Source organism: Rhea americana, unplaced genomic scaffold (genome assembly GCF_003343005.1).
Source record: "Rhea americana isolate MKP2758 unplaced genomic scaffold, rheAme1 scaffold_0, whole genome shotgun sequence".
Lineage (NCBI taxonomy): Eukaryota > Metazoa > Chordata > Aves > Rheiformes > Rheidae > Rhea > Rhea americana.
In genome coordinates, this window is record NW_028185037.1 from 514,433 (window position 1) to 539,290 (window position 24,858).

General features: G+C 35.5%; 1 protein-coding gene across 7 annotated transcripts in view; it reads right to left on the minus strand.

Moving 5' to 3' along the window:
• Positions 1-24,858, minus strand: part of VPS13B (vacuolar protein sorting 13 homolog B) — a 464,422-nt gene that overhangs the window by 311,745 nt on the left and 127,819 nt on the right. For 5 of the 7 annotated variants that reach the window (XM_085301417.1, XM_085301642.1, XM_085301489.1 and 2 more), the window contains exons 18-19: positions 3,227-3,361; positions 2,204-2,377 (exon numbers count right to left, since the gene is read on the minus strand). The exons of 1 other annotated variant lie outside the window; for it this stretch is intronic. In XM_085301417.1, coding sequence (XP_085157543.1) covers positions 2,204-2,377; positions 3,227-3,361 — 309 coding nt within the window. The remainder of the gene's footprint in view (positions 1-2,203; positions 2,378-3,226; positions 3,362-24,858) is intronic. One more of the 7 variants, XM_085301721.1, reaches the window with a different exon arrangement.

A 24,858-nucleotide genomic window follows, 5' to 3' on the forward strand; every position in this document is an offset into this window, starting at 1 on the left:
AGCTTTTAACGACCCTTTAATTCCCATGTGGTGTAAGTTGAATTTGCCATTAAATTTTCAAGCATAGCTTTCCTAATTCCCAGAAGTGACTGTAACTGACAGCAAGACCATTTTCATGCTCTCATCTCACTTCATGTTTTCTCTCCATGCAGCTTTCATAGTCTTCATATAAGGATTTCCATATCCCCTGTATTAAATTGCCTCAATTCCTCCAGCAAGTATTTGAAAAAGAAAAGCTTTAATCAACACCCACTTCCTATGTATGGATTCTGAGATAATTCAAGCATTCATAACTTTTCATAGTTTAAATTTTTTTAAAGGCTCATCTCCAGTACACTAATCTCTACATTTTCGGGAACTAAAGCTTTAACATATTATTCAACTTTTCCCTCTCAATTATAATCCCTCATAAATAGTGCCTTTCAGATCTAGAGCTCTGACTATGCAAGTTATCAATATAATATTCAGTATATGGAGTAGATGCTACTACCAGGAGGCACTCTGGGAGGATTTTAAAATTTAAAATTCTAGCATTTTACACGGATCTCCATTCACCTACAAAGCARGTACCAGAGACACCTTTCTACCATCACCCAACTTTCTCCTGCATCATTAGCTAGCCTCTCTAAGTCGTTGTATAWGAGCTGTGTCTGCACTTGATTTACTGATCCCTTATTTCTCTTAAGCATCCTCTGTCACAGACCCATCAAATATGTGCTACTACGTAATTGAACTACCCATAATACTGATGAGCTAAAATGTTGGTAACCAGCAAAAAATCTTTACTGTAGGTAAGTATGCATGGTTCCTTTAAAATTCAATCAATATTCTATGACAAAATCAGAAAGTTAAATTGAAGAGATCCTCTAGGAAAAGGTAGAGGATAAAATAATCAGTAATAACAATAATAAATACTATTAATATTATGGACATTTAAGAGTTATGTGAGGAATCAGATGCAATAGTTAACTTTTCAAGTTTTTTTTTTTAAAAAAGAATCTGAATAATTAGGAGAGACTGTTGAATCATGAATCATTGCTTTTAGTCAATGTTTTAGTGGCAGGAACTTAAGATAATTGTTATAAAAACACTGCCATAAACATTTCCAGTATGATACTGCCTAAGAAACACACAAATGAAGTTACTGAAAAAATAACCTAAGGACTGCTAGAGTGCAAAGTGCATACTAATATTCACTTTACATAAGAAGGAAATACTGCTTACATATGCACATAAAAATTACAAAGATAGTAACATATCCACTGTTAATTTTCAAACTGATAACATTCAAAGATCATTACACATGAAAGAAATTGAGAGAGAAGAATCATGGGGTTTTTTTTGGCGGGGAGGAGGGGGCCATAATACTGGGGGAGTTAATTCTTTCGCTTCCCTTAAATGAGGTGCTCACTGGTTTCCTTCTCCTACTTCTTGATTTCATCCTCAGCACAGCAACAGGAGAAATATTTTAAAAGACGAAAACGTTATTCTTAAAATGCAATATAATGACAGCAAAACCTAAATCCATGTGTATTTCACAAACTATTACAATTATTTTCAAACAGACAGATTTTAAATTGACGATATTCCTTGAAACAGAGTAATGTTTTGTTTAAAGGTCACAGACACTGTAAGAACGCTGTGTAAGAGTATTTCTRCCCCCAGTTAACAACATCCTTAAATTTATCCAAGCAATAACTGGTTATTAATTAGCTTCCTATTTAAAACTACCGCAAGGTACATGAAGTCAAAAGCATGCTCAGAAGCATTTTAAAAACCATCTATTTTTTTATAATACAGATGAACATATTCTTAATTGAATCATAAATTATGTTTCAAATTTATGTGAACCATTTTGAATCCAGCTTGTCAACTTCTGCATAAGAAGTACAACGCAGTAGACAGAAAAATAAATAAATAAATAAAACTAACATTTTCAACATGGACCTTGCCAAAAAAAAAATGTTTATAAAAGATTCCGTATAACTTATTTAAAAGGCAACCAAAGTCAAAGAGCATTCCTTATTAAAGGGGACGTATATTTTTTGTTTTTGTGTCTCACAGTGAGCTGAAGTTATAATGTGTGCAGTATGTGAAAAATACTTTGGCATTTGGCACATTTTACATCAAGCCCCTGTTTTGAAAACTCCACTGGATAGGAAAATGTAATGTGATATCAGCTTAACAAGAGTTTTGCACTTACCAGAATTATGGCAGTAATCCATATACTGTGGAATTTGGATTGTAAAGGCTACCAAATCTGGAGCTAAGAGAGATTCTGGCTTTCTACTCTCATTGAGCCATTTACTGCTGTGTAAGTCTCTGGTGTCAGAGGGGCCTTGAATTAAAGGAATCAGCTTCTCTTTTCCACCATCACCTAAGATAAAAGTTAGACTGCTTATACCTTGTACAGTAACAAGATAATTTTTTAACATATAAACATTTTTCACTAGTCCAAAGAGGATAGCTATTAAAATCTTAAGCACAGAATTAAAAGAGGAAACAGAATGAACAAGCATTTATAAAATATTAAACAACTTCCTTAAATTTTTCTTGTAAATGTCTTTACACCCAARAGGATTTCAAATAAAGCAATTAATTCTAATTAAAATAGTGTTTTCTATCCCAACTTTATAAAATAATAACTCTAAATTGAATTCATGGTGATTTTTTAAGAGTTAAATATACTACATTTTTAATGTTCTTAGCACTAGCTGTATTATACATAAAGAGCRCACACACCGATTGGAAAAGTTTTCCAACAAAATCCTAGTAAAAATTTAAGAAACAGTCTATCACAAAGCCATCAAAGACTTCACAAATGAAAAACGTACTTGCAGCCTTAATGGAAAATAAGACATTAAAAAATTAATAAGAATATACCAAAATCATACTCCAAATAAAGTAAAATGCAAATATCCTGTGTAATATGAAAATCCAGTTTTATTCCAGTCTACTCAGTACTTTTAGATTAATTTTTGTCTCAGCAGCAAAATCAACAGTTTTACTTTTTACTGAGCGTCAAAATTGACTATACTGGAGCCAGACTGGATCATCCTGGCACACTCAATAATAATAATAAAAAGCCCCAAAACAGAATACAAAAAAACCTCTCTGATTCATAGGAACAATGAGTAAATTCTTGTTTCAGTAACTCTCCTTGTAAAAAGCAAGGCCAATTCTCCTATACAGGCAATAAAGTTTTACATGGTCCAGCTGCACATACCTGGGGCTTTGGCACAAATTTTTATTGATCCCACGGTCCCAGAGGCACATTTGACCAATGATGTGCTGCAGTACTTCAATTCAACGTTCTGGATTGAGCCCTCAAGAGTTGGCAGGGGATTCTTAGATTTCACACCTAATAAAAGAAAACTGCAAATGTACTAGCCTGTTGAATTTAAATATTTTTATATTCCTTCACCAAGGCATTTAAACTTAATTATACTTTAATTATCTACCTTAGATGTTCTTACAGCATTTTGGTTGTGATTCACAGTTTTTAACTGCAAGTGAGAGAACACTGTATACCAACTTTTTAATACAAACAGTTATGCATTAAGTCTGTATGGATACTCACAGCAAAATATATAAGGCCACTAAGAAACTGGAATAATAAATATGTATACACACACACACACTTTTGTTTTGACTTTGTAAGTGCCACCTCAGCTATTCTCTTTCATGTTTTTATTACGACCCTTTCACTGCAAGAACTTAAAATGACTAAGTGTTTTCAGCCTGCACTTAAACAACAACGTTTTGCTCAGTAGCAACGTAAAAGCATTAAATACGTGCAGCTGAACGGCACAGGCGGCCAGCGCACTTGCCATTTCTCTGCGGAAACCAGAGTTCAAGCCTTGCCTTAGGTCACAAGTGGAAATAAGTTTTGGTGGTCTTTGCTCAGCCCCCCTTTGYGCGCACCAGAAAACCACCGCGCAGCTTGGAAGGAATCAGTGCTGTTGGCAGCSGCTTCTGAAGAGCTGCCCAGGACGGCAGCGGCAGGGGAGGTGCCGCCGCAGCGCTCAGCTATGTTGGCAGCGCTCGCCAGGGCAGCCCGCAAAACAGCCCTCTACCGCGTCCGGAGCGAGCCAGCCCTCTTACTCTGTGCACTGCTACCTATCAGAAAAAAGGCATAAATTTACTTGCAAATTAAAGAGAAGTCGTTTCAACACCTGTAAGAAATATGAAAGGAAAAACTAACAGAAGTTACAGTTTTTAATGTTTTTTTTCCCCCTCTGTGCTAAGGCGACTTGGAATCTGCCTGTTAAAATTAGCAAGCACCTTGTTAATTATGCAAGCATTAGTATAATTACGGAACCATTTCCTTGCATATGTAACATCGACTCTGTGCCAAAGTCCATAATTACGCAAKGAAACTGTTACGGAATAGCAGATAAAAAAAATTAAAAAACACTTCGGTATATATTTCAAGATAGATGGACGCAKTAACAATATTTAATATAGTCTCTAAGGACTGAATTCATTAGTTTTTTGTATCACTGCTCAAAGACATAGTCAAAAAAATAACCCTTAATATATATATATATATCAGTAAAGAAAACAGGGTATTTCTAAAAGTGACAGGAAACAGAAAATTCAGGATTAAATCTGATAATTGTGGTTAGTCCACTGTGCCTATTCCAATTCTTTAACATTGAAATATATGCGGGAAGGCTCAGAAAATCATTTGGTAACCACTTTGCAGAATATCTGTACAATATATTTATTTAAGATTGGTTTTAGAAAGACATTAAAATAATATTTGAATAAACAACACTTTCCAAAGTGGGAAGGGAAAACCAGCACATAATGGGACACACGCATTTAGTAAAATCGATTGCCACAGGAAAGTAGGTTCCCACATTCTATGCACACCTTCCTATCAAAATTTAACCCGTCTGCTGTGTTTGAGGTCTGCCCATCCTTTTTCTAACGTGAGCTTGAGGAAGACCAAAAGCATGCTTGCTGCAATCCACTTCCGCATCTGGCACTGCAACACTCAACCAACTTATCTGTCTTAAAGACCACTACTACTTCCAGTCTGAAGAAAAAAAAAAAAAAAAAACACTCGTGCCCAATCTTTCCTGGGGCAAGCTGAAAATCCCCTTTGATCTACGGTTTTGTATCAGAAACAATCTGAATTTGTCAAAAGCAGATATGGTAAAAGGAGGCAAACTGCAGTCTTGGCTCTACTTTCTGGTTCTTCCTATAAATTATTACAAAGCCCCTAGTGTTGCAACCAAAGTATTTGGTTTTTTTCTTGCCTTCTGCTTAGTCCAAAACCAAGATTACAGGATATTGTTAGTAGCAGCAGTAAGATTCCAGTCAAAGTAAGAAAATGGAGTTCATAATGTGGCCTCAAATCTTTCAAGCCTTCTTCAAACTAGTAGCTTCCTCTTACCTCCGTCTCTCTGCAACTCTTTTACACCTAAAAATGAAAGGTGTGATGACTGATACATTTCTCTCTTCACTTGTTTTGAAAACAAGGAGACAAGTTTCATGTGACTGTGTTTCCTACATTTGTCTCTGCTCATGCCTATTCCCTCACCAAGTAACTTCTAGACTCATTGTCCAATCTCAACAAGATATTGCAGCATCTCAAAGACATTTATTTCCTACAAATCTGGGTTAAAAGAAAAGCATGCAAATTTATGAATATTTAATTCCACTACTAAAATAAATGTAGTGTTTAAATTCAAAAGTAAGTTAGCGTATTTGTCCAGTTAGCTAACCGATCAGCCTCTGCATGATGGCCAGCAAAGCACAGCTCAGACCATCGCTTTTACCCAGGTACCAGCTGGGGCTCTCACTGGGAAGCCAAGAACGTGGAGTGGCTTGGCCATGTAAACACCACAAACCCTCAATGCATGCTCATGTAATTAACGGTCATGTGATCAACAAATATATTTTAATGCACATGACAAAGAAGTAACTGATAACAGTAGTAAGCTCCTTCTTTCTGGAACACCCATTAGAAGGATAGGATGAACAGTCTCCTAGTGGTTTTCAACTATTTGAAAAGAAAAGAGAAAAGCATTGGGAAAACCATGGCACAATCACGTCCATTCCTTTCTACATTACTTTGGCATCAAACGACAACATCATCCAGCTTTCAGATTTAACACCTGATACCATAGCAGATGACAGCAATCAAAGAGAAGTTGCCAGAAGAAATTATTCTGGCTGACTTCCACTGCTCCATACCGAAGGCTACTCAGAAAACCCATTCATTAACTGTTAAAACCCTATACAGAGCATGCAATACAGAATTTTTCAGGAACTCAAGATGTCTAACTAGATTTTCATCACGAAGATAAGACTCCTCTTGTCAAGTTTCAAGTCTCTGCTTCAAAGCACAAAAAGCTTAGAGACTTTGGTGAACCCCTTACAATGAATAGGTTTAATAYAGCAGGAGTACATTTTCTTTACTCTCAGAAAATCTTTGGAAATGAAGAACCATACTCCTAGAACTCGTCAAATAGCTGAACTGTTCTGTAGAGGAGAAACAAGTCGCATTTCCTACCTATGCATCTGACTGTAGTTTCCATTCCCTTCATACCTTCAATTTTTCCCAAATAAACTCCCTTGAGTTATGGATCTCTTCGATGGTGATAAACTCATTATAAAAGTCAAAGCCTCAGTGACTGTATATATACTTGAAATATTCCTTAAATATATATTTTAGCAAATAAATGCTTAAAGAAGTGAAGATTTATGGGGGGGGGGTGCCTCTCCTTCCAACTGTTTAAAAGGTTTTGAAATAGTGCCTTCTAAGCAATTGTTTAAACCAGAAGTTGTTAATACTCCTAGGTAATGTTCTCTGAACCCAAATACTAACTCAAATTTAGTACACAGATAAAGGTTCCAAAATATTTTTTCTAACTCAGGCATTGAGCAGGAATTCAAAGAGGAARCAGTGGAACCAAATCTACTGCAAACACTAATATTATCCAGATCCACTTGTATACTGCATTTTTTTAGTACATGTTCTTCTAGCAAGAGGCTATTTCTGCTTTAGTTCTCAGCCCCACAAAAATGCTTGTATAGGTTGTGCATTTGAACTACAGGATACAAATTGTATGTTATCATTACCTTCCAGCCAGAGTTATCATATGCAGAGGTTACACTAGATATTATCAAATACTGTATTACAAATAAAAAATAACTTAAATGTAATTTTTAATTACTAWTCTTAGGTAATATATTTTTTAAAAAACTATATACGGATATCTATTTTTCAAGAAAGATTCAGATCATTCAGTGAACTTCAACATCAGTAAGGGGACTCTRAAAGAAAATATTAAATATTCAAACAAGTCAGAAAAAATCCCATTGCTGCAACTCAGGACCCAGTGTTAATGTCAAGAGAATGATAAAATCTCTGAAGTAACTATCAAATTCTGAAGCAGTTTGACAATAAATCAACCCAAAATTTATCTCCTGTGATTTTAAATAGTCATTTGGCACTTTCAAGGAAAATCAGAAGGTGCTTTAGGCACCAGTTCAACTTCTTTAGAAACACCGGTACCTTTACCRACGTCAATTGGTCCTCCTTTCGTTTTGTTTCCTTTCCTACTTCCCTTCCTACAATAATTTTATCTCCTTTTGTAATCCTCTCGTCCATTTTTAGCCTTTGCAAGTCAAAAAGTCAGGTCTCTAACTCCACTTTTTTCTACACACATTATTGCTAGGTGGTACCACCTACACTTTGCAAGTSTTTGAAAACATTCACTACCACATAACCCCAGTGTGCAAAGAAAAGAAAATTGCCTTTTTTCACTAACAATGATAGCAAATGTCCTCGAAATTCATTAGATTTTAAGCATTTTGACACAAAACATCAACTTGAAGATGTGAAAAATTTTTATATAGATATCTGATCTCTGATTTACTTGAGTTTGTTGCTCAGTACAATGACTAATCAAAATTGGAGAAGAGCAACTATGTTTTCCACATCTYACATTTTCTTAAATTTAATTTTTCCATTAGCAGCATGATAATCAAAGACTTTGTGGGAATACAGAGACATACAGCTGTCTCCACCAAATAAAACTTTAGGCTGTTTACAGATAAGAATGAAAATTTTTGTCTGATTTTTGTACTAGAAACCTATTGTCCACCGCAGAATGGTTGCAAGAAAAATCAAGCGCTTCCTTCTTCCCAATGTACAACAATGTTTATACCTGGTGATCAAACAAGCTGCTTTAGCTGCACCAAACTATCATACATAGAATATACCATATCACCCCTGGAGAGCTAAAGGRCTGTACTTTCCATCCTGTAGACCTCGTATAAAATAGGCAGAAAGGTTTCCCAGGTTAAACTCGGCTGTGTCCTGACACACTAACACACCTTAATCTTACTCCAAGTGTAACCAGTTATTCTGATCCAGGAAGATGCACAGAAAGYGTCGTGCCTTCAGAGGGATTCTCACACTTTTTAAAGCAGGTATCCACAGCCACCTCCTGATTTTTTGGTAGCAGGATCTGACTTCTCCACACACCCAGCCCWGCTGTACAGCTTGCCGCAAACCCTGCATCCAACCAACATTGTGAGCACCTTGGTAGGAATCAGATTCCTAAAGACAGCTCCCAACTGCATCTTTACAGCTTAGGCTAGAATTTCTGTTGACAAAGTGATTGATTCTGAGCAATAACTTTATTTACAAGCTTTTTTAAAATAAATAAATAAATAATTAGTGATTTCACCAATGGTCTGTTTTTTACCATAAATAATCAGGCAAATTTTCAATTATTAACGAAAAATCAAGAGAGAAAATCTGGACTGATCAATAGAAAAGACAAGAAACCAACAAAAGACAAAGGAGTTTCTGATTCTTAGGAAAAGAATCAGGACTATTTGCTGCCAAATCCCTGAAATATAAAAGTAATTATTTAGAAAGATCATAAAAGAGAGAACTGTAAAATATGAAATAGAAAATGAATAAGGTATGACTAAAACTTTTAGAAGCAGCTCCTTGTGAATTCTTCCCATACTTACGGAATGGCCTCAGAAGAAAAAAATTCAATATTTAAAGCATTAAGTACCAATAAAATATGTTTTGACAAGATGATATAGCAAAAGATTGTCAGAATGGTTTTGAACTCAGTAAAAAAAGAAATCAATCCATCAATAAATTCAAGTAACTATTAAGCAAACAAAATAACATTTAGGCCTACCTCTTTTCGGAATGAAGAAAAATTGTCCTATTATTTTCATACAAACTTGCATTTAAGTTTTACATGACCAACACACAAAAGCTAGTATATAAACACAAGCACAAAAGAAACCTCATCGGCTCATCCTCTTCCATTTCAACTGTGGAACACATTTCTCTAACATGCAATTTTTTAGATACGCTATTCTGTAATCATGAAATTTATAAAGCTTGGATTCCTATCAGTATAAAAACCAAAGCACAAGAGAAACCTAACTTCCTTCATGGAAGATGATCATTTATGTTAAGCAGAATCCCTGCTGAAGCACAGTACTCAGTGAGGACTTCAGTAAGGCTATCCTGAACTTGGTTAGAGAGATGGCATTTCTGAGGAACTTGAGACTGGTCATGGTCAAAGCACTTGTGCAGCGTAAGCATCCGTGTTCTTCATGGCAGCAAGTCAGCAGTAGCATGGGAGCTCAAGCATCTCTAGAAGCTGCAAAGCACTTTTTGGGTCACTGTGATTCTACTCACACAAGAGCAGAAGAGAAATCAGTTTGTTGGCTTTTACTTGCAGAATGAGAGAAAAAGAGAAAGATTTTATAAAATGTGGAAGTCAGATTATAAAAGCTTTCTCAGTTTTTTCTGTCATAAAACTACATCAGTAGGACTGACTTCCCCAAACAACTTTACTGTGACCTACAGTTCCACCCTTTTAGATTTCTGTCACCATAATCTGAGGACTACATTTTGCAACCTTAGCATATATGCTCAGGGAGAAGAATTTTCTTTCTTCAAAATAGAGCAATTCAAGCAACTTACTTCAAGTGTCCAGGGTCATGCCTATTTTTACCTCAACTCTATTTTACTTTGCATTGTTATTGCTATTATTACAGCAATAGAGATTCTTAAGAAGATAAAAATAYGCTCATGGACAGGGGAAAGTTCTTACAGTTTGCACCCCTAGTAACATATCCTTTGATTGGAAGTATGCACTCAAAATTCACTGCTTCCATCTTGCCCATACCTGCCTCCCATCCCTTTCATACACAGTAGGTTTGCCRTATCTGAGAACAGGTTCAACAGCCCTTGCAAAATGTCAACACATAGAAAATACTAAAACGCATTTTCTCATGAATATATGCTAGTGTGATCACACAAAACCTGAATTCTATCCTGATTCTCCAGTAAGACTAGTTCAGGTTTAAGCTAATATTAGGTCAAGCGCATCACCTTTAAAAACGCTATGCTATGATCCCAATACACCTTAGGCTCTGGAATAAAGCATGCATTTTGTACCTCCGTTCTCTAGTTACAGCACACTTCTCCATAAAAGAAAGCAGACTTCCTGGGACACAGGATGAAGAAACACAGCCCAAGAAGAACAAGAGCTCATCTTACCTCATCATCTTCCTGTTCAACTGTGGAACTCATTTCTCTATATAGATGAGCTATACTGTAATCACGAAATTTATAAAGCTTAGTTTCSTATCAGTATGCATGTCTTTTTCCTTTAAAAGCCTCATTCAGCAGTGCAGATCCATCCCTCAACAGAGTGCTATGCAACACATCTACTACACAAGACATRACAAAATGCTCTGTCTCACTGAGAGCTGCACATGTTGGGAGCCACCAGGAACCTGCATGACACTTGGTCACCCCCSAGCTGCCACATAGAAGAGCTGAGAACCAAATTTACCCTTCCTCCTCACTGCAGGCGCTAATTTGGTTTCTCTCCTCAAGCCACTTTCCAGYGTTCAGAAACTGTGTTGGAAAATTTTGAAAGTTCTCCCTCCCTTTCAAAGTGAACTTAAATTTGGAAGTTTTGGAAGAAAACCCCTGGAATAAAAATATTTACATTAGAAGGACTGACCAAATGGGTATGTAAGCTTTATTTCCTTATGAGAAAATGGATAAAACCAAACCTCTATAGTGAATATATGATTTCCTTCTGAGGAGAKAGAGAAAAGAGAGCCATGTGTCAGCTAAAATGCTACTAGAAGGCACTTCAAATACTACAATCACAACTGCAGTGTAAAAATCTGTTCAGAAAACCACAGAAGCAGAGCAAAACTACGGATAACTAATTGTTAGAAAAAAAGATAATATGCACACATGCTCAAGTTGAGATAATGGCACATAGGACAGAACAGTTATGGACCAAAAAAAAAGTCAACAAACTGAATTCTTATTCAAGATGTTGGAAAGAGCAATCAAAGCAAACTGCAAAGGTTTATAAAAATTCAGATGAACATATGCAGGTATGCTCTGTAATGGCATTATCAGAAATAATAAAGTGCTGTTACCTAAAGTATTCATTCACAGTYTGATTGCTTGAGTTGCTGGGGGTAGGGGACTGCTGAATGCAAGAAACCACTGACATTTTACAGCTAGGAGATGAGGGAAGCTAGCAGTGAAGTGCTTACAGGGCAGATTTTGTAAAAAGTGATATAGATTACATGGAAAAAGACTGAACTGTAGTACATCGGTATTATCTTGAGCAGCCTCTCCATACATTTCTCTCTCGGATAGTGTTTGCCATTTGAAAGAAAAAATTCCAAGATTTGAGATTACCCCTTCACATTCAGTTTTCCACACTTAGAGCTGACAGGATTTCTTTAAAGATGAGTTTGTTGCTAACTAGAGTAGCATTATTTGATTGGAATCTTCTATATTGCACTGCATTTCTGTAKGTTAAAATACCACCCTTCTCCTCCCAGCAATTTAAATATGAATGGTTTAGGAGAGCAACTTATAATGCTCTAAAAGTTTAGTAGAAGTGTTTATATTTTCTTTAAAATACTCAACACCAATACAGAGGACTTAAAAAGAAACAGTACACTTAGTATCTGGAATGGCAGTTTCTTATACCAGGAGGATATTAACCTTTAATCCTTGAAATCATTAAAGAAATGTTTGTAGAAATATTTTTAGCCTCTTTATCTGGTCAAAGTACTGGAAGTTAAGTCGTGTCTGTACAAACCAATCATTTCACCAGCAGTTTTATATTTCTTTAAAGCCTCATATAAAAAGCACCTGCTTAAAGTGAGTAATGGAGTTTTATATTCATTGCACTTAGGAACAGCGTATGTAACCTATTCCGTTTTCCTCCCTTGTGGAATATATTTCAGCTTATATTGCACAGCACATTACCGATGTGTATAAAGACTCTCTGATCAGCAGTTTGGACTGCAGACAGTAACCTGCATGAGTACACTTTTTTCCCCTCCTTAAATACAGTATCCACTTGATTCAGCAACACAAATTAAAACCATCCTTTAAAGATGATGATCTCACCTTTGTAGAGAATATATGAAGCACATACATGCTAACCCCGTAACAATGTATGGCGTGAAGCTACGATGTATGGAATACACCCTGCACAACCAACCAGCAACAGACATCCTGTCAGCATTATCAAAAAGAAGCTAATACGTAATATGTAATATTATAATATGTAATCTAATATGTAATCTTCCCTAGCCAAAGCCTAGAAAATCTCCATTAGTGTGATTAACTTYTGAAAGTTTAAAAATCTTACCGTCTACTAAGTTAAAAAGAAAATACGTAATTTAAACAACTTAAATGCAAGGAAAGTCCTGTAATATAGCATCCAAGCATTACATTCCATCTGATATGTTTCGCTACAAGTAATATACATCAAAGCTTTAAATAACTTATTACAGAAAAAGCTTTAAAGATGTAACATATCAGGGATGCAATGTAATCTGCGAACTAACATTTTTCAATAAAAAGCATTATAAAAAGATATATCCATATTACAACTTATTAAAGCACATGCTTGTGACATGTTTCTCTATGACCGAGAAATTGAAGGAATTAGTCAATTCAACCTTCCAAAAGGTTTTCCTGCAGAATTACTTAGTACTGTATCTTAACTAAGAATAAACTTAAAATAATTTCACAACAGTTCTTCAACTATAAGAACACTATTACTCAAGTAGGTAATATAGGCATGACCATGCAACACAAAGCACATGCTATATTTCAGTCAGCTCTTCTTTTATTTTGAAAAAGCAGAAGTGAACTTTGTCAGGATTTGTCAGGATGATTTAAATAATGTGTGTGTAAAAACTTGTGTGCGATTAGCCAGAATCTTATTATTGTACTTGTATACTCACTATAATACACATTACAACATTATGCATGGAAAAATACACTGGTTTCAATGCACTTTAAATGGTGTGCTTAGCAGACTGATTTATTCTCTACGCCCAGGAGCAGATCTTTGCAAAACTAGGCACTACCTCAGGTTACTTTTTGCATCWTCTTTCATCCACAAATCTCTAAACTGGTAAGTTTTAAATAACGTGGCAAACAAAATTGCCAGAACAATTTAAACCAAGCATAGCATTACCCATCAGTATTAGCACAAGTAAGTACTTACTCACTAAACTAAACAGGAAGAAAGGCTGCGTTACATGAGCTTGATGAGTACCGCATGAGACCCAGCAGAAGCAGCTTTGAGGTCAAGGCAAGTTTATATAGCCCACGAGAAGGGGAAGGATTAGATACCGTAGATTCACAAATATGAAGAAATAATATCTGTGATCAGGGAAGTACATGCTTCYAACTTACTCCAATTTGCTTCTAACAAATTTTAAATCTTCTGGTATGTTTAGTATAGCAAAACTGGATAAATCTACACAATGTTATCATATAATATCTGAGGAAATGGAGCTCTTCAAAGTTAAAATGAAATCCTGATAAATCTTCAMATTGCCTTAGAATGAAATCCACAGGAATTAGGTAGCATTTCTAACACAAYAAAAGCAAGTACTAAAAATTCAAGATCTTAGCAACAGCAAAGTTTCTAGTTTTTTTCTTCCAATAGTGAAGAAAAAAAAGCATTTTTTAATATAGAAGAATACTACTATGAACTTGCTCTTTTCACAACATTCTTTCTTTTGTCAATTAACTGCCCTTAACATAACTTAAAATACGTACTGAATGTTCTCATAGGTATTATAGCTTGGCTTAGTTTGTAAAAAGGAGGCCTATATAAACGCCAATCGTATCCTTTTCAACAGAAGGATGTAAACTTATTTAGTGATCTGTTTTTCTCTTTCATCTTATCTCTAGTTTCTATGTAGATTTATAAGGCTCATTGTTTCCAATTTTAACAAATCACCTAATGGCAGAAAGGAAAATATGTTAACCTTGGAATTATTTGCAGTTGCAGAAATCCCTTTTGTCTGGCTCATGCAAGGCCTGCAATCTGTTTTAAACACAGATTGTCTGTCTTTTGTCTGACAGCCACCAAGCTGCACAAATTGCTTTCTGCCTGTTCACCTGTTTGCAGCTGTGGCTGTAAGCAAAGGATTCTGTAGCCTGACTTGAGCAACCAYGCCAGGATTGATGACATGTGCTGCTGATAAACTGAGCAATTTGAAGAAATTACTGGCTAGAGCTATTGAAAGACATCTGTGCACGAGCCGAGAACTAGAAGCTTTCAATTGTGTGTTTGCAACCTGCAGCGGCGGCCGGCTGTTTGAAGTGACAGCCTCCTACAAGGCAGCTGGCCCGACACTACGTAACTCGACCATCTTTCCAACATATTTCCTCACCCAGCGATACAATTCTGGTCTTTTGGTCTTAAACATGCTTCCGAAATAGAGGATGTAACAACAATTAAGACTTCCTATACTCGTCTAGCAGAAGCAGCTCCTTTTGAAGTGTTCCTGGTCTTCCCTCGGCCCCGGCGCTCTGTGCTGCGTCTCAGCCTTCTTCGCTCCGCTCCGCAGGCTGGTTGTCAGCGGCCGCAAGGCTGGCGCGGCCGCTGCGCGGGGCTGCCTCGCGCAGGCTCGCTGAACGACGCGGGCCTCTGCAGCGCTGTGGGGTGCTCCTCAGCTTCCCCTTCCACCGAGGCACGTCTGTACCTCGTCAGCCAGCTGATCACTAATGCCTGAGATTTCTGCCTGAATACTTACTAATCTACCAATTTAATTTCTGAACTTTGGGAATCTGGRTAACATTTGATCCACGGGGAGAATATTCACAGACCTTAATTTTGAGCTTGGAAAGCCAAAGAATGATATTCTAGGCTGCGTGCGCGCATGCGTGTGTGTGTTTATGTATACACACAGATATGGCTGGGTATATATGATGATGTTTGGTTTAAGCCAACCAGGCTGGTGAGACAGCTAGTCACTTCTAAGCTGTACATCATATTTAGCAAAATAAGCTCCTTGCTCCTTTGGGACACGTTCTACAGCAGTATACTTCCATGTTGCCCCCGTTTGCTTGTTTTTAAACGTATATGTTAGATGTGTTTCAGTCTACGTTCTGACAGCATAGGCCRAAGTGGAATTCTATGCATCTTCAAATGTTTTAGTAGCTCGGAACAAACAACAAATTAAAAATAGCACTAAAATAATTTGATACGGTAATGAGAAAAATGTATTTCAGGGGAAAGTATAATGAGGCTAAAAAGGTAATGGAGCACTTAAGGAACTTCATACGGATGTAATCAGAAGCACACAAACTGACAAGTTTTACAYCTCCACAGAAAAACAAATGCTCTTTTTATCCATTTAAAAAGGATTAACTATGAATATAAAGTGAACTATAAAATGAAACTATTCACTTCACCTTGTCTTCACAGCTGATTTGTACTAGAAGTCAAGGTACTGAGTGCAATAAATAAGTGATCAGGACTTATCCTTGCTATTTTTTAGTTTTAGCAAATGAAGTTAATGTATTTGAAGGAAAACATTACTTTTAGAAGTATTCCTCAGAAACAAGGCCTACTAACTATTTTCAAAATCCTTATTATATCTGGTGAAAAAAATACCAGTCTGCTATAAATTAAACACATTTGAAAATAGGGAAGCAAAGCTTTCAAGTTAAGTAGCTATATAAATTGGGCTTTTACATTTCAGAACCCATAAACTGGATTCAACACAGAGCTGAACTGACCTGGAAAAAAGGATATATAGTATAGCATATAYGCATACAATAAATCAAATCCTTATTATTTGCACCCACTAACTATACATCACTAATAATAAAGCCCTTAGGATACGCTGGTATAGCAGATATCTAAACAAATGCAGTACATTTTTATCTTTACCCTTTATGCATATTGTGCATTCAAGCATTTTTAATGTCAGCTTTTATTTTAAAAGAGCTAAGTCGTGAGAACATTCTTACGTACCACTTCATAACTCTGACACCAAGTATGTATAAAAAGATTAGCCTTTATTTGGTATAAAATCAGTTGGCAGTTTTACATCTGTGCAATGCAACATAAATACCCCAGCTGGCATCTCGAGCTCACACACATATGGACTTCAAAACAGAAACTTCCTTATTTGCAGCACTGCCAGGGTAATTTTGTATACTCTGCATACTACGGCTATTTGTCAGGCCCCTGCAGGTGTGCACTGCACATAAACACACAGCTGTAGTCTAGCAAGCCAAGTGTTCCATCAAACACATAAAGGGAGACCTCAGCAGCTGGATTAGTCATCCCTGCAACAGGTCCAGGGAGAACAATATGGGTTAGTATTTTTGGAAAAGCATGGATGGTAAATTTATGATTATACTGGCCTTACCAAATAACTGCTGGATTGTGTCATTTTTATGCAATGTCTACTTATTAAAGTTTTTGTTAGAATGGCTGGAACAGACTGAATATTTTTTAGTTTTTAATATAAACAATAAGGTAGTTTATGTATAAAATAGTTTATTAAGTGCAAAATGTTAAAAGGTTTTCATACTAGCGGTTGGTTTTTGACAGATGTTACAATTATTTGCATTGGCTTTAACAGACAAATCACTGGAATCAATTACAGTTAGTGTATCATAAAACTTCTTGCTAGTTATATATTATACTTTGTCACATTTATTGTAACTACATAACATTTTTCTATCTCTATATGTATTTAGCTCTAACTGCTTACTTCACAGGTGAGTTGCTAAAAACATACTTGAAAAGAAGTGCAGAATAAACACACTGTCATCATCTTGCATGTTTATTTAGTGTTTTAATGTTAAAAACAACAGAAAAAACTATTCTCAGAATGTATGGAAGACGCGCACGTACATGGGATTTCATGGTGGTCATAGAGATGTTAAAAATATTTTAATGAACTAGAAAAGACAGTAAGCATAATTTTATACAAGTTTCCTTTAAGAAACTTTGTATGTCAAAAGCAAGAATAAAATGAGTCAATTATCAAAATGAATGAGACCTTTATGCCAACTTTCCACACCTTTATCGACAATGCTCGTATATATTTTATCATTAAAGAACTGCCTCAAAAAGATGAGCAAACTTGAACTTTCTCAGGACATATCCTAGATCCACTTAATCCTTTTAACTGTGATTTTTATTCATATGCATGTGTGTTTGCTTGCTCCTCTTTGGTATTGATCTAGAATCACAGAAATCAACCACTTCTTAAATTTACCGTAAGGCCTCTTTTCTGAAGATGAAATATATTTACACACTCATTTTCGTTAACAGCTTTTTCAGTTTTCGTATGATTGGAGGAAAAAGCCAACTCAAAACACGAGTAGGGTGGCCATTCACCTGCACGGAGAACACGTTACCACATTTTTCCTAGGGTGTATTAGTCTTTGGCAGCACCCAAGAGCACTGGGAGCAGAAATCTGCCCCAGCTGTCACTTCCTCAACATTCAGAAAGCAATTTTATGATTTGACAGAAAGGAGAAGTTTCTTAACGGTCACTGTCTTAACCATGATGTAATGACATTTCAAGACCAGGAATCAGCCACCAAAAAAAAATCACTACCAATGGCTCAGTTGCATACACAAAGCTTGTGGTATCATTACGGTATCCTAAGACCTGATCATCATAACAACAGAGAGTGAGGTAGCTAACAACCATGCAGCGACTTCCTTACGTGGTGTGAAGGCAGCAGGTCTTCTAAGCCCTACAGCTTCTAATGAACACAGAAAACCTGACCCCAGATGCACAAAGGCATGATGAATACTCGGTRTCAAAGCTACTAGAACATGTCATTACAAAATAGGATCCAAAACACTTTAAGACAAAAATGGATATCTAGACGATAATGAAAACAGAAATTCCTTTTATGCAAAGGCATCTATCCGTCAGAATCAAAACAGAAAAGCAATAATTTCAAAGACAACTTTTTTTGCATTAGTSTGGGATCTACAGTCTACAAAGGAAAATACAGATAAAACTTTGATCCCATAACTACCCTTTTCTGGTAAACTGGAGACAGAGTCCATAACAAAGATGCAAAAAGAAAAGGAATAGCCTGGAACAGACTGACAGTTTCTGAGGGCAACATTTAACAGCACATTATAGCTTTGATGAACAAGCTACATTGAAAAGAAATAAGGATTCACTTATTATAAGGACCTTAGGTCCTATAAAAGCCCCACTCTACTTCAGAAAGAAAAATTACTAAAACTACCTTACTTTAAAAAAAAACACACAATACGCTAGGACAAAATAATACGACATCTATGAAGGAAAACTATGCCTTTCCAAACTACTAGAACTCTTGGCAAAAATCTGAATTTTCAGGAAATCTTTAAGAAAGTATATCTGAGAAGACTCCAAAGCTCTTAAAAGAATCATCACAGGGCTTCAATATTAGTCAAAACTGTACTACAGACTATAAAAGAATGGAATTTATTTGTATTCTCAACTGTTAGCACAAAAGTGTCCTCAGAACAACTATATTTAGTGAGAACATTAAATAAAGGAACAACTAGTAAGAATATTAAATGACAAGCTATTAAATACATTTTCAGAGGATAAAGAATTATTTCAGTTACTTAAGAAAACTCTAGGAAATTGATAATGACATAAGTGAGAAAATGCATCTTACTTTCCTGAGTTTGCAGACTCTGACAGTAAGGATAACCACTGTTCTAAAGCAGAGTAAGAATTAAAAAAAAACAGAGAGATAGAGCGCACAAGAGAGGGTGAAAGAGGGACAGAGGCAGATGAGGTGTTTTTTCCTGGAAGTAACAACAATGCAATGGATTACACATGGACYATGGATCTATCAGCCAGAAACTTGGTTTTTAGTTTTGGTTTTGGCAGTTATTTCCTGTGTAACCTCAAGCAAAACATTTAACTCTTAGGCATTAAAATCTCTATAGAAAAACAAGGTCTTACACAGACATTTATTCATTGGAATAATTTTTTTAATATTATACATATGAACCTCCACAAAATTAGCCCAGACCTATTATTATTATGTTAATATTATATATGCAGATCTAAAATAAATTTTCCACATGTACACGGGGAAAAAAAAGTGCTTAGAAGAGACTGCTCTTAAAAAGATAAACTTCTGAATTAAGTGAATGCCACAAATAAATGCCAAATTCATGCATCAGACCACTTGGTCAAGTTGTTCACATACAGCCTTTGCAGTAGCAAAGCCTAGTCAAAATGAAGGGCCCAATCACACTCTGAGGTTCTCTACTTTCTACCGAGAGTATCATCATATTTTTGTGCTGCAAATGGGTAGTGGTAGGTGAGAATTTCCACTTCCTTTTTTTAAATTCAGTTCCCAGTACAAGACAGAAGATAAAGGAGAGCCCTGAATGCTGGTTAGCGGGGTCCCACCAAACAGAACGCAAACCTACAGCACGCGAAAGAACATCAGGACCTCCTTCCCTGGCATGCTAACCATGGAGCTGCACTTGACCCTGTGGTAAGTACGGATCTGGTTCTGGCCTGTGCTCTCCCAGACAACCCTTTCCAATTTTTAAAAAATCCAAGCATATCATGACAAGCTTCTCTTAGCCTCTTCCCATATCCTGTGGAACTGCATTTAAGTACAACTAAATAAAATAGAAAACCCTCTTCTCTATCTAGAGAGCTTAGGGAAGTGGAAAACTTTCTAGAAAAGATCCTCTCCTGGGAGGAAAAGTGAACTTCAGTAATTTGTCAGCCCAAGCTGGCTGGGATTTTCAGCACAGTTATAGCATGTATGTATTAATCAGCTCCTGCCCAAGACTCTTTCAAACTCCTCTGGAATAAATCAAGTCCAAGAAATCAAAAACGTAGCTGAACTTCYGCATTGTTTGCTGTAGATAATATGCCACTTTACTATCAAATTCATAAAAGTTCAAATGTGTGTGGCACGTAAAACCCCCAATTGAGAACCACACACGAATACTGACACACCACAGCTCTCTTGCACAGGAGCCATTTCATGTCTTCAAAATCCTGATTCATTCACTGAGGACAAATACTGAAGACATTCCTGCAAAATGTTAAACCAGTAGATCTTGATAATTAAGTGAATCACATATGTCTTGTCTAATACAGGAAAACTACAAGTTATTGCTGAAACAAATGATGATGTTCTGCAGTTAAGTTAATCCACTGATACGAAGTATCAAAGAAGAGACTCCAGGAACAATTGCTGGAAGGATGCACTAGTTGCCTAGATTAAAGTTGGAGTCTTAGCGATGACTTAAGCTTCAGAACATACCACCACTAATGTATTTAACGTTATTTAATGTTATGTAAAAAACGAAAGACAATGCTGGGCCTGTTCAAAGAGCTTTTCAACCAAAAAAGAGACAACACAAAAACAAGGTGAGAGAGACCTATTCCCCTTACACTGTACAAGTGCAGAAGTAGCAAAAATAAGATTTTGTAACCTTATTTGGGTAAGCATTACAATTAAAGAGTCATCCAACATCTTAAAATATTTCAGAAATGCACATTGATCATATCTGTATGAAATTTTTAAAAACCTGATAAATCCCAAACTGATGAAGGACTYACTGTATCGAGAACCACATTGCTGCCAAAACAGCTGAACCAACATTATCAAACTGTAACCAATTCCAGACCCCTCTGGGCATCACATAGGCCATGCTTACTTCGCTTCTCCATGCTTACTCCTACTTTTTTCCMCACTTTTTTTTAAATACGAGCTATTTTATAGGGTGATTGTAATACGATACTACAATCATGGCTGATTGCAGTTAGAAACAGACCCTTCTAATCCAGCTGCTCTCCACTTCAACAAATGCCATTTAAAAGCTACTTCATAAAAACATTATTGCTTCATACTTAAAAGACATTAAGTCAAGATTTTGGAAATTCCATTCACTTGATTATATCAGCAAGTGCACTGTATGTTAGATTTATCATTAAAGTAAAATACATGAGAACTGTTTTCCAGATTTTGGTTAATGCTCTTATGACACATTTGGCCAATGAAAATGGATGAAAAACAGTAGTGCTTTGAAGCAATAGCCAGTAAATGCCACTGTGGTTTACCGAGAGTGGGATGCACAACATATTAGACCACAGTTAATGAAATTAAACCATTTCTTATGTTTTTGAAATGTGTCCTGTGTTACTTGTTTGGAAACTACACAACTGCTTCATCTTTGAGATTTTACTTTTTTCTGTAGTAAATTTTCTCTCTTACATCTACTGGTAATTAAATCAGTAAGTGATTACCACTGTTTTGTATTTTATAATACTATTTCAGGCAAAATAACTCAATAAATAAGCTGCATGTTCTTTTTTATTTCCACATAAAAATGAAATTATATCTTTATGTTCCTATTCAAAAATCTGGAGAAAAGATTAATGTGAAGAAAATAGGACAAAGTGTATGTATACTATCTACTTCTATAGGATCTACACTGATAAGTAGTTTCCCTTCACRATATGCCTATAAAATGTGAATTTAATGTAAAGCTTTCTTTACACAGTTTAGCAGAAAAAAAATCTGGCAAATATTTTGGCACAGCATATTTAAAGCTTTAACTATAGTCTTCATATACAATTTATTCAACAAAAAAATAAAGTGGCTTATTTACCAAAATAAAATACTATTTGGCCTCCAATTCTCTGATGTCTGGAAGAATCAAACAGATAATTGATTTTCAAAATCAATTTACTACTTTAGTATTTTTACTTGTTTACATACTAATTATAAATCTAAGGTTAAAGCATAGATAAATTAAATCCTTTAAATGACAACTACAGATCTTCTATTACATATTAATGCAGTATATGTCCTCCAATTTTACATTAGTAAATCTAAGAAAACATTTTTTTTCTGGAGATTTAAAATAGATAGCTCAGACGTTAAAATAACCCTTTCCAGCAGTCCAACTAGCTATTGTCTCAAGAAAAGAGCTCAATTCTCATAAGTTGCTCAAGCTTTCCAACTGAAATCATTCACAAACTGTATTTTAAGTAGGCAATTTGTAACTAATCAATGTTAACCGATGAACTTTTCTAATTATCATAATTAGTTAACAATGTAACTGATGGACRGTCAGTATCTAAGGTCATTCTTACGTAGTGCCACTGTAAGAAGTTACCGCASTGTTTTCAAGGGATTACCAAGCCACAGTTCTACTAATTATAGTCATCAGCAGAGGGAGAAGACGTGAGAAACTAGTCATGAAGCAGCAGATCTCATCAACATCAAGGCAAACAGCAACGGTACTTCTACCACCCAAAATTAGAAKAGAAGACAATTTACACAGTTTTTGTTAGCTACTGTTTTCTGTTTGTTACTTAGTAAAATATTTTACTAAACATTTGGAAGAATATTTATATAAAAATTAGAACTTCTCTTTAGTGCTAGAAGAATGGAGAAATAGCATCTTCTAATTAACAAGACAAAATACTTTCAAACAAATCACTTTTTCCAGACAAAAATCTACAGATGGAACATGAAAAAAGACAACAGTGAGCTCCCAATGCAACTGCCAATATGGAGACTATAATTTCTGTGTGTATTAAAAAAAAAAAAAAAGTCTCCTATACAGAGATAATATGGGTTAATTACTATGCTTAAAAGAAAACTGTCCTTATTAGCAGAAGTGTTGAATAACATGGTCTTTAACACAAGTTACACAGCACACCAAAGTGGCACTGAAGCTCAGATCACAAATCCTCATTTTCATAATCATTTTCACATGTCTAGAATGCATTAAATACAGTACCATCTTAAAAATGAGAAGCAGACATTCCTTTGGAAATTAATTCAACATTTAACATGTCACACTCAAAAAACATCTCCTTCTGTAATGCTGAAAAATTCCAAAATAATAAATAACTATAAAAATGTTTATTATTTCATTTCCCTTAATTTTGTCCTAAAAGACGGCATATGCATGGCTGGAACACAACATTCTAAGAGGTAAGCTTTAAGTCTTTCTCTGGAAACAAACAYACAGAACTTGAAAAATCAATACAGAACCTTCTTTACCATGAATTTCTGTATACTTCACATTAGCTAGTGCAGACAGACTTTGATCTCAATAGTCTCCATGTACTTCCACCAAAGAAACAAACATATACATCACAGAACAGATTCTTCCTTCCAGATTCTTTCCCCCCAAGCAAAAATATAATCCTATGCTTTAATATATAAAAATACATATATATGAAATCATATTTTATAAAATATATTTATAATATATATATAATCTCAAGTGCATATACACTACTATTGCAGGGTTTCCTAAGGTTCTGTGAAAGAAGGCTAATTAAGAATTGCCGTGAATATTGTTCTCTTTACACTGACTTTTGAAGACGACCAAATTCTTTATTATGGTCTGTATTTGTGTTATCTATGCTCAAATTATTTCCCATCTTATTGCAAAGAGCAATGCAACCACTTATGGAACAAAACTAAAATCACACCATCTGCATCACTGCTGCTCCCGCTCACCTGTAACTAATATTTCTAGATGTGAGCCCGTGGTTCTTCTCCCCACAGCAAACTGATCTCAACTACTGAATCTTGCACTGTGAAGAAAATCACTATCTTTTCTGTTTAAACAGGATAAATTGTGAGAAGTCACTGAAGGATTAGCAATACGTAAGTAGAACAAGTGGAATTCTTCCTGAAGATCACACTATGAGGTATGTTAAACTGAGCTTTTATTTGCTTCTTCTTTCACGACACAGCATATTCAAAAGATTTGCTTATGTAAAAGAGAATGAATTTTGCAGTGATAAAAAGCCTCTATTCAGCAAATGGGTGATAAAATATCATAAAGCAATTTTTCAAATGACCTTTGTGCTTTGAAGAACATGTATATGAAGGAGGAAGCAGCAAGGGAGAATTTGTCTTTAATTATATGATAAATAATATACTAATATATTAAAGCTTCTTTTTTATATCAAAATAAATTAATTACTCCTTGTAATAATTACAATACTTCAGACATTGATCAGAATGCTTAATTAATAATCAGACATGTGCTTCAAATGAATTCCCAGAGGAAATAGTTAACTAACAACCTTTTCAAAGAGTATACAGAAGCAATCCATAACCAGCTATATAAAATGTCAACTGACATTTTAAAAAAATAAACTTTCAATAGGTTTCATCCTATCATGGAAAACATACCTTTGCCAATGCATTTACAGGTCAAAAAGATACACTTGTTATCCTGACAGCCCAAAGTAATTCATGGCAACAGGAGATAATACATGAAAGAATGAGCATACAAAAGGCACAAGCTATTTACAACAGGAAATCAAGGAAACAGAAGATGTTGACACAATTTGTAAAAGTCAATTTACCCAATAAATAGCGGGGGGGGGGGGGGAGTAGAGAAAGATTTTTAACACTAGCAGTTAAAATAAACATACATACTATCCCAATACTTTTCAAATCCCTCCTAAAAAAGTATGTCCATACTGACAGATAAACATACAGGCAAA